Raw genomic sequence first — 10,665 nt, forward strand, 5'->3', positions numbered from 1 at the left:
GTGAGAGCCAGAGCGGAGATAAGCTTCACCTATGCAAAACCCTCATCATTGGCTCAGTTGGGAGAGCGCGCGCTCGGGACGCGGATGGTTGTCGGTTCGAATACTGTCCGAGGTTCATTTTTTCCTATTTAGTAGTTTGCGGCGAAGGGGTAGGCAATGCTTTCCTGAATAGGGCCCGCGCGGCCCCCTGTCCCTCCCTCCGAGCGCTTGGACAAGGCGAGAGCTTTGGAGAGGCTTTCGTTTTCGCTTTAGTTCTTAGCGCTAGCTGTTTACTTCTGGTTGATATTCTAGCATTGGCGGAAGTAATGAATTCGTCTATAGACGGTTCAATTTAAGCTGACTCGGGCCCTGTAGGCTGTTGCTACAATCGTGTAGCTACAAACAGGGACGTCAGAGCAGGAACTTGGCTTCTGCTTACACCCTGGGAGAGTCGAAAAAATATCTTCTATAGTCGGGGAATGAGGAATAATGCACTCCCCCATTGAAAAAAAAAAAATATATTTTTCCTGACTTAGACCTTTGTCTCCGAGCGACATTTTGAGTGAGTCGGTTCGGATGAAGCTGCCTGTTCATGATAGTATCATTATCCAAGGTGTTGTTGGGCTTTTGAGTGAACTGCCAGCCCAAACTATGATTAAGAAAGTTTGATATGAGGCTTAACATGTGAAAGTGTAATAGCGAGGCAAAAATAAAAATGAAGTATCAGTCATAATAAAATTTAATAAGGACATACAACCATAATTTTTCTTGCATTTTGTTATGCAAACAGTGCTGATTGTATTACAATGTATCACTAACAAACATTTTAAATCTATAAAGTATGAAATGGCAGTTATTGCATCTACAGACTAAGTAGCTTAATTAATAACTTAGAAATTGCAATAAAGCAGAGCCAGCATTCCTGTGCAAATTTCCTCTACATATGATGATAAACTTTGATATGATCAACAGTGGTATAAACTTAAAATCTATACCTAAGTTAATTATTAGCTAGCAAAAATTATGAATAAAATAACATATTTCATAACATGATTCTAAGAAACAAATCTGTACATGTTGGTACCATTTCTTATTTTATTTCTGTACAAGTTATGTGCTTTAGCCCTATGCATTGCAACAGATCTCAGATCTTGCAAAAAATTGATTATATTCATGAGTCAATTATGAATTTATACACATCTTAAAAAATAGCAACAGTGAAATAATTTAATTTGTCAGTATAACCTTACTGCTACTAACAAGAATGCAAATTCGTCTATGCACCCATTTATTTATGTAAACCATAAGAAAACATTTAAAACTTCCAAAATGAATGACATCAAACTTGTTTATATAATCACTAAAAATGTGGATAATTTTTTTCCAAAAACAAAAAGAGTGGAATTTTAAATGATCATTAACGTAAGGTAAGAAGGTGGAAGGTGCTTCCATAATTATCATCACCATCATGAATTTTTAACTCAATGTGAAGTCAAGTTGCAACAGTGGTCCCATTCAAAATTAATTTGAAAAGAAATCCTTGTTTCATTTTTTTTAAATTTATGCACTGTCAGAATTTAGAAATGGTCCATTGACAAAATGAACAGTGGCAAATATAACACCTAGAAATGCAGCATATTTAAATATTATGAAAGTGACATAGCCTTTGTCTTTAAGTTGGTAATTGGAGGAAAATATTTCCAAACATATCTGTCTTAAATCAAGAATAACAAACTGCATATCATATTACATTTGTCAAATTAGTGCAAGGCTTCAAAAGAAATTGAATCTTGTATCAAAATACAACGACCTTATACAAACATGACAGAAGACAATAGGCCATCTTTAATTGTAATAATGCAGTTTGGTTTAGCTACTCAATAGGAATTCTGTCTAGGAAGACAAATCAGTGACAGGCTTGTGCACTTGGTCCTCAACACCCCTACTGCACGCACCATTATTGTCTCCTTGCACAAGACAACGTCTCAACAGGTGACATAGAGACAATATACTCTACTTACACTAATTCCTTACAGCAATGATACATCTAAACCCCCATTGACTTAGCTAAGGGGAAAGAGGAAAGGAGAAAGTATGTAATTTTTTGAGAGACCTATTATATACAACTCACACATCACTGATGAATCAGCAAACAAGACTTCATTTGTGATATTCCCTAATACCGTCGCAGAGGTTGGAAGAGATGCAAGTTTCTGTTAGAGAAAGGGTATAGAAGACAAAAGGTAAGTTGACTAAGAGGTGGCTTTTACATGAAATGATCAATCAGTGGTGAGTACATAGTATATTTTAGGTAGAATTTGATCCCTTTGAATATATCAAAACATAGGAGAGCCTCAAGGAAAAAATTTAAAGTACATAAATTCGATTAAGTAAAAATCAAAATGAATTGAAGATACATAGATCAAACAACCAGTATTTATTTATTAACACTTGCATCTCACCATAATGAATTAATTACATCCCTACACATTAAATCACATCACTCAAGAGTTCACAAACTTTACTGTCCACCAGATTCTGAAACACAGTACATACATGTTCTTAGAACATGACATAGACAAGGTAGCGTAGATCTCATATATTACCACTTTAAAACACAATGAATTTATCACAGAGGCATTTTGTCGCGACTTTTCACTTACTTAGAACAATTTTGTATTTTAAGACAAAAACCATTAAAGGAAACAAAACCAGTCATACTGCAATGATTGTATCATTGACAGTTACTATGAAAGGCTCACATACATTCATATGATCAAAAAGTTTAGAAATTACTCTTAATCAAGCGTGATTGCCGCTTCATGAAAATACAAAATGCTGAAGATAAGAGGTTTTATAAGTCATCATCGACTGCCAGTACTACCTAAATTTAAGTTATCATTCTCTCACATTCTTTGCAGACAATCTCAAAAAGCCTACAAACTGAAAATTTGAAATAGCTCTAGAATCAAGGAGAAATGAACATAGATTTGTTATCACAATGGGTGCTTTTAACTTCCTTTAAAATAATCAGCATTTTAAATAAAGCAAAATTAGAAATTTTAGAAATGTTCATTAATTTTCTAAATACTTCAGACAAATAGGACTCTGCTAATTCCAGAACGCACATTGAGTCCGATGTGAATAGCCCCTATCAGTGTCGGTCCCAGCAACCACTGCATGTATATTTAATCTAGCTGGGAAGAAAAAACCATCTCTTTTGGGAAATGGTCGGGGATCTTTAATACAAGTATAGTCGTTAACAAAGATTGGGATTAGTGACTGACCATTTCTGAGGTCATTAAACCAATTTCGCACATGGTTTTCTGAATGTGAAAGACTCTGATCTCTAAACAAATGTTAGTACCAATAAAGAGATCAAATTTAATTATTTTTTTTAAAAAGTACACAGCCTTAACAATAACTAAGTTGAAGTCCTCCAAACTAACATATAGCCACTAACTGAAGTCGGATGAGGACAAAACTCTATGAAATAGTATCAGTACAGATCTTCTTTCAAGGATGTGGTGAAGAGCTGCGACCCTGTACATACAAGTGTCAAGGTAAACTTAGATGATTAAAAACAGTTTAATGTTAAGATCCTTAAGTAACAACGATAGGAATTATTACATCATTTTGTGCATGATTTGTTTGAGTCTATAAGTTTGTAAAAGTATTTCTTAAAAGCAGCTGAACTTACCTCATTTATTTCCTACAAGGACAGCCATGAAACAAACAAAAAATAATAAATAGAAATATGTATGTGTCAACATAGCATACCTTGAGATAAACATTTAAACATCTAAAACCATACTCATAATCCCTACTATCAATAAGAGATAGACCCATATCACCTGATTTCATGTTTAAGACAGAGCACATGCTTCTAGAAAACAAGTTGACAGAACTGTATGCACAATATACAGAAAGACTTTCTTGGCAAGATTTTAAAAAAAGATTTTAAAAAATCACAAAATACGTATCACCGTTGTAATTTGCACTTAACAATGCATATTTAGCTCTTGATCACTACTTAATCCCATTTGATTTACACATTGATTTTTACCATTGATTTACACAGTCCCCATTTCAGAAACTAGATTGGCCTACATGTATCACAAAATAATTAATCAAACTGTAGAAATGAAACTCAAATAAGAAAATAAATATCAAATAAATAGCACAGCAATTCTACAAGTTCATAAAAGTTCTGTGGTACAAAAGCACCAATTAGGCTAAAATCCTCTAATAAAGGAACATTGTTCCACAAGGTGCTAAGCTATGCTTAGTACAATGTCACCGATTCCTAAAACTGTTAACTACTTTCGGTAGCCCAAATTCGGCAAATAAAGGCAACCTAGCCAAAGCACTAAAAGGCAAGACAAAAGTACATAACTAACTATACATAACATAGGCTACAACATACACATGAGCAAAACATGCATAAGACAAATACAATACATTTCCAATAATGCAGACTGGAAGTAACAAAAAAGTTTGACTGAGAACATGCACTGTGTGCACTGTGTTAAAACTTGATTAGATAGTTGAAAAAACAAACAAACTGCATCTTTAACAAGTTGTTGGTCAAAGAAATATTCTGGTACGTCATAGATAGATACTACAGTTACTGATGTTCAGAAAATAAGTTACAAGTCCCATACTTATTAAAAAAACAACAGCATCAAACAAGCCTTAGCACTCTTTAAACAATCAGCATATCTGGGTTATACAAGTCTACACAAAAACACTCAACACCCATCTAAACAAAAAGCTACCCTGTATGGAAGTGTAAGATAATGAACCAAATGTATATTAAGCTTTTTAGCACATCTTAGCTTAGATATTACTTTAAAAGATGTGACACTGTTAAAATATTTATCTGATTTTGATCTATCCAATGAAAAGACTTACAAAATCACAGGAGAATTGTTTAAACTGGAAATCACAGTAATGTTTCTTTATACTAGGCTTTTTTAGCCCCTTTTCGTACACTAGTTATTTCTGAGCAAAAGTAGTTTCCATAAGGTCTTGTCTAAAGAATGTATGTACTAGAAAATTTACTACATTTATTTCCGTCTGCGAAACGACCAACGTGTCATTAGCCTACGAAAACTAGAGGATCGTTTTGGAGAAACCAAAATGTTGGGTTCGTCTGTTGGAAAAGAGATGAGGTGAGAGTCTGGGATAGTTGTAAAATAGGTGGCAGGGGCTGGCAAAGTCCCTTCGGGTGCAGTTGGGGCGGCGGGCACAGGGACACTTGTTTTGGACCTCTCGCTAGAAATAAATATCTGATCTTAGAATATATATCATCCACATTGCACTGGTTTTGCTATTAGCATAAAGTGGGCTTTAGGTATCTTGATGTATTGGAATCTGAGAATAAAACAAATACGACTACAAGGCAAATTATAGTTGCACCAAGAGAAGCAAATAGGTACTAGTAATAATATATGCAAACATACGTGCACAAACATAAAACAAAAATTTACTTTCCATGCGAGACTATAACATACATCAGACTTACTATACTAAGCGAGAGCACTTCAGATTTAAAAGCATGCAATGGTAACTTAAAAAAATATGAGACAAATCTTAAGGGAAAAGAATGAATTTAGAAATTAGATTATGTAGCTAAAATGTACTCACTTGATTTTACCGGTCTTAATTCTTCCTACTTTGACAGTGACCTTGCCAAGTGCTGTTTTGAGAACTGCAGCAGCTTCCTCTTGAGATGCACTTTTTAAATCTTGTCCATTAACAGATAGAATCATGTCACCTTTCATTAGGCGTCCATCTGCCTCAGCAGCACCTCCATGAACCTGTGCACGAACTGTGTTGTAAAATTGCCACAGTAACCACTACTGCTGGATTTAATCGTTTCGAAAGCTTACCAAATCAGAAATATAAACTCCTTTCCCGTCCTTGCGAACAACAAGGCTTAACCCTAATCCTTTACCAGACTTCTTTGTCAATTCAACTTCAATGGACTCATAAATGTCCTCTTCTTTTTCAACTGCTTCATCACGATAAACAATCATTTTCACCTGTCATTTCAAAAAAAAAAAAATAAGTTTAATAAATAAAAACTTAAAGTCTTACGTTGTTGCAAAAAGACTCAAACTCTTACTTTAGCTGGTAGTTGCCGAAGAGCAGCAATAGCTTTAGCATGTGTAATGCTGTGGAAATCGTGTGTCACAGAATCTTTAGGTCCTCCCACTTCCAAAATTTGGTCACCGACCTTTAATCTTCCATCCTTTGCAACAGCACCATCAGGGTATATTTCATGGATCACAATTACCCCCTGCAAATATAGACATCAGTAAATTTTTAAAAAAATACTAATAATTATGAAAATAATTTTAAAAAACTGACTACAGTAATAGAAGGGTAGTACGGTACAACTATGGGTCAACCTACCAAAGGAGTATCAGAGCCACCAACAACAAAGATTCCTAGGGCTTTTTCTTCCTTTGCTATTTCAATTGTTGTTTCTTGTCCAGCAACAACAGGAGCAGTAGCTGGGGGAAGTGCTGGTTGTTCTGGATGGCGAGAAGGAGAATGATGAGCGGTACGTGACGATGCAGGAACAGTAACGTTTTGTGAGTCCAGCAATCCTGAATAGATAGAAAAAAAAATTAAAATCCATACAAAAAAAAAGTTTACAGAAGTTTTTCTGAAAGCTTGAAATTGAGAGGCAGTAACCATGTTCTTTTTAAAAGTTTCATTATTCAGTTGGAAAGTATCGGATAATCAAATAGGCAAAAGAGACAAAAATTTTGGAATTATAATAACCATATACATATGGAAGATTTGACCAGCAACCATTCATTAAATACCATTTAGTTTTTTATTTGATAGATGTCAACTTTCAATTGTGAAGTTTAACTGCATAAAACTCTGATAGAAGAGCATTATTTCAGCAATATTTCAGCCTGGGCTACAAGCATACTCACATGCAGATGCCATATCCACAATGATGAGGCAAAGCACAGAAAAAATATATCACACTGGCATTAGCGAATGCAAATTCGGACATTGAGAGCTAAGTTCTTTTCTACACTCAAGTACATGGTCTAGGTTTGATGTAATTCGTAAATAACTATCACTTAGAATATCAATTTTAGTCTATGATAGTTTCAATCAATTTTCAAAGCAGACTTTCCTTGGAATAAACGGTGACCAATAAAAGGGCACTGATATAATGCAATCAGGATGATTTGTAGATTTCTACAGCCACACATCTTGTCAATATGAGAATGAACACATTCAGTGCCACACGACCACCTTGTTGTCAAATGACCTGGTTTAAAATGGCTTGGCACTGAACATGTAATACTGATTTAAAAAAACAACAAAAAACAAGGACCTAAACCAAACAATTTTTTCTCCTTTAAAGCAAAATGTCTGACAAATAAGCTACAAATGCACATTGTTACAATGAACACGGTGCATGCATTTGCTGATATACATGCACTACTCCTGTTGCACTAATGGCATATTTCAGCTTTGCTTTGGTACTGATAGATTAATTTAGACCACATCATTGAATGTTTATATATGTATGTTGATGGCAACATAGTTATTTTAGGTTGGGAAAGAGGATGAAACATACTTGGCTTTTCAGGAGCAGCTGGTTGAGTTGGAGTAGGGCTACGTGCCGTGGAACCTTTGGCATTTAGTTTTCCATCAGCACCTTTTCCTTCTTCTTCCTTGGCTTTATTAGGATTACAAACGACTAGGTTCACCATTCCTTTGGTCTCCTTTAGTAATGACGCAGCCTAACAATGTTGAATAAAAAACATTTTTATTACAATTCAAATTAAAAGAAGGGATTTAGGAACACCGCAAATTTTGCTCTTAACTTACCGCATCATAATTTGAGCCAAGGAGAGAATCTTTATTGACTGCCAGGATCATATCTCCAACAGTTAGCCCCGCCTGCACACCAAATTTCAGTTTAATGATGTTAAATTTATCACTATTAATAGATGTTATAGTGCTTCTACAAAAATTTCTCTAACTACTTATTAGCAGCATACTGGTTTTTAAGATGTGAAACATAGCAAACTTATGACATTGAGCATATTGACAAAAGCTTCATTAGTAAGTATTCTAAGTGGATGCAGCCTCATGCGTGAATGTGCAATGCTTGCAGAGAAGGAATCCATACAAGAGATATTAAAATTTCCAAACCTATGTAAAACTATGCACATCCTTGAGATCACATAACAGAGTACGCAGAAGAGGGCATGCCACAAGGTTTATGTAGTTGTAAACAGCTAGGGTCAGCATCACTGCAAAATGTTTTTTCACAGAAGTAAAATATAAGGCCTGAGGAATGGCTAAGAGTCACTACGGAAATGTTTATGATGCAGACAATAAAGCTAGGAAGAGAATACTCAAATGATGAGAGGATTAGAACTTTAGCAAAGCTACAGGGGACCAATGACATTTGAAAAACATGCCGACTAAACATCCAGATATTCAAATTCATAAATTCACCAATTATTTAATTTATTGATACAAATTGAAATTTCTTCTTTAAAGGTAGAACATGCATCTTTTGAAAATAGCTGCATACCTGTTCGGCAGCACTGCCCTCTTGGATGTCAGAGATAAAGATTCCTTGGCCCACTTCAGCATGCTTGCCCTCTATTATCATGATTCCCAGACCCTGAGGTCCCTGAAACCATGTCGAACAGAGTCACCCTCACCACATTCACATGATGTCACCCTCTCAGTGATTTAGAAGCAAAAGCAAGAATTCCAAATTAAACATGTGCTCGCTTTAAGCTCCTGATGCACTTCACATGTACATGAGGTGCGCTATGAACCTTAGGCACTTTCTCCCATAGTGCAAGTTGCAAGACAAAAGTGCACAAATAGAAAAATATGACCACTCCGTGTTAGATGTGATTTGTGCTGAAAAGAAAGTTAAAACTCCTTGAACATAGCCCATTTCATAGTTAGCAAACTTCTGCAAACTTCATTGGAGAAAATAAAGAAACAGCACGAGAAAGCCAGACACCACAGACCAAAAATTGCAGTAAGTGGGCAAAGCAGATGCTGGACTTCAAAAATACACCACCAAAGTATTACAGGATTTCAACTTTTTTAAATTTATAAATCTACTACATTGATCTCCCGAGGAGAACAAGGCATGGATCAAAATATTGTAAAATTAGTGCTGAAATATTCTTTCAGCGACTGCCTGTTCTTCTTGGGTTCAGATACATAAGGGTGAGCTTGAGCCACCAACTACTTATGCCAAATACAAATCAGGAACAATGAAGGCTAAAACTCCAACATAGTAAAAGAAAATTTAATGAGCTTTATTTCCGCTTTGCAATTACAACAGAAACAAACTATGAATATAGCTCTGTTAGAAAACTTACTCTAGATTCACAAGTTTGCGGTTCATGAAATTTGGCATAGAGAACACACCACTATATACATTGTTTTATTTTACAATAATAATAATAAATTCATGCATGCAATAATGTGCAGATAGGACGATACCTGTGGAGGGTGTGGACTGAGACTGCTCAGGGAGGTCTCCACAGGGCAGGGCTGTTAACACAATATACCATCAGCTCTACCATACAAGGACCCAGGACCACCACAGAAAGCAACTGGCCAAAATACATTTTAAACTGACACAACATCCAACACAAAGGTAGGTTATCAAAAGAGTACAGGGAAGAAGGACTATAGGTGGAAATACAAAATAAATTTGGATTATTTACGTCTATAGTATACAATTAATGGAGAGAGAAAAAATAAGGACTTTAATTTAAAGTCAAATTGTGGACAGTTTTGGGACTAAAGAAGTAACTGTTACTCCAAATCAGGAAGGGGATCACCAGCTAGACGCAACAATATACACCCCATATAACTACAATCCAAACAAACATACATAACCTCTCTTAAAAGTCTGTGGGTTAATATTGCAGCCGAAATGTTTTCCAGAACCCTTGTCAGCAAAACCAATGGACATGAGAAGCAAGCCGAAAGCACCTTCCACAAAACGAGCACGGGATAAACGCGACCTTTACTATCCCGATAACCTAATTATGAGAGCGATTCTTCTATCTCACCTCTTGCTGTTTAACATTCGCACATCTACCGCCTGTTTCGGCTAGGACGTTGACCGGGTGAGCAATATCCAGAGCGGATTCGTCTTCACGGTACTTAGTTTACAGCCAATCCCGTCCTCAAACGTCCCGGCGAGTACAGAATTAAGGAGTGACGAAACACCCAAATAAAAACACTAAAAGCGCTCTGCCTGTCCCGTCCGCCCAACCGCCTCTCCGGTGTCAGGAGGCCAGCCAGCTGCCTCGGCCTCGCGGGTCGCGGGCGCGGCGGCGGGCCGCGGACCGCCGGGGGGGGGGGGGGGGGCAGAAATGACGGTGTTCGGCACCTACCGCCACCCGCCCCGCCCCCTCACTCCCCTCCGCCCTTTTTATTTTGCCCACCCAGCTGCCGCAACTCACAGCGAACCCAACATAGCGCCCTAATTTGATAAAATGGCATTTTTCTGAATTTTCCTCGCAGCCGAATGAAACGAGGCGCAACGATATGGCTTTCCTCTGGTATGGTCCCCGCGACGGAAGTAAGCTATACATAAGGATTGAGATTAAGGCCCCGCGGCTGGACTCGGAGAGAGTGGGGGGGGGGGGGGGG

At 36.8% G+C, this 10,665-nt stretch overlaps 1 protein-coding gene across 10 annotated transcripts in view; it reads right to left on the reverse strand.

Annotated features, from left to right (window-relative positions):
- Window positions 1-700: 700 nt before the first annotated feature.
- Window positions 701-10,665, reverse strand: part of LOC113205733 (multiple PDZ domain protein-like) — a 98,911-nt gene continuing 88,946 nt past the window's right edge. For 3 of the 10 annotated variants that reach the window (XM_052267481.1, XM_052267480.1, XM_052267488.1), the window contains 9 exons: window positions 9,502-9,552; window positions 8,564-8,665; window positions 7,849-7,920; window positions 7,595-7,760; window positions 6,400-6,596; window positions 6,110-6,283; window positions 5,874-6,026; window positions 5,629-5,801; window positions 701-5,256 (listed from right to left, as the gene is read on the reverse strand). In XM_052267481.1, coding sequence (XP_052123441.1) covers window positions 5,049-5,256; window positions 5,629-5,801; window positions 5,874-6,026; window positions 6,110-6,283; window positions 6,400-6,596; window positions 7,595-7,760; window positions 7,849-7,920; window positions 8,564-8,665; window positions 9,502-9,552 — 1,296 coding nt within the window. In that variant the 3' untranslated portion in view covers window positions 701-5,048. The remainder of the gene's footprint in view (window positions 5,257-5,628; window positions 5,802-5,873; window positions 6,027-6,109; window positions 6,284-6,399; window positions 6,597-7,594; window positions 7,761-7,848; window positions 7,921-8,563; window positions 8,666-9,501; window positions 9,553-10,665) is intronic. The other 7 variants (XR_008011148.1, XM_052267487.1, XM_052267483.1 and 4 more) reach the window with 7 other exon arrangements.

Source organism: Frankliniella occidentalis, unplaced genomic scaffold, assembly GCF_000697945.3.
Source record: "Frankliniella occidentalis isolate FOCC.00 unplaced genomic scaffold, Focc_3.1 Scaffold53, whole genome shotgun sequence".
Taxonomy (NCBI): domain Eukaryota; kingdom Metazoa; phylum Arthropoda; class Insecta; order Thysanoptera; family Thripidae; genus Frankliniella; species Frankliniella occidentalis.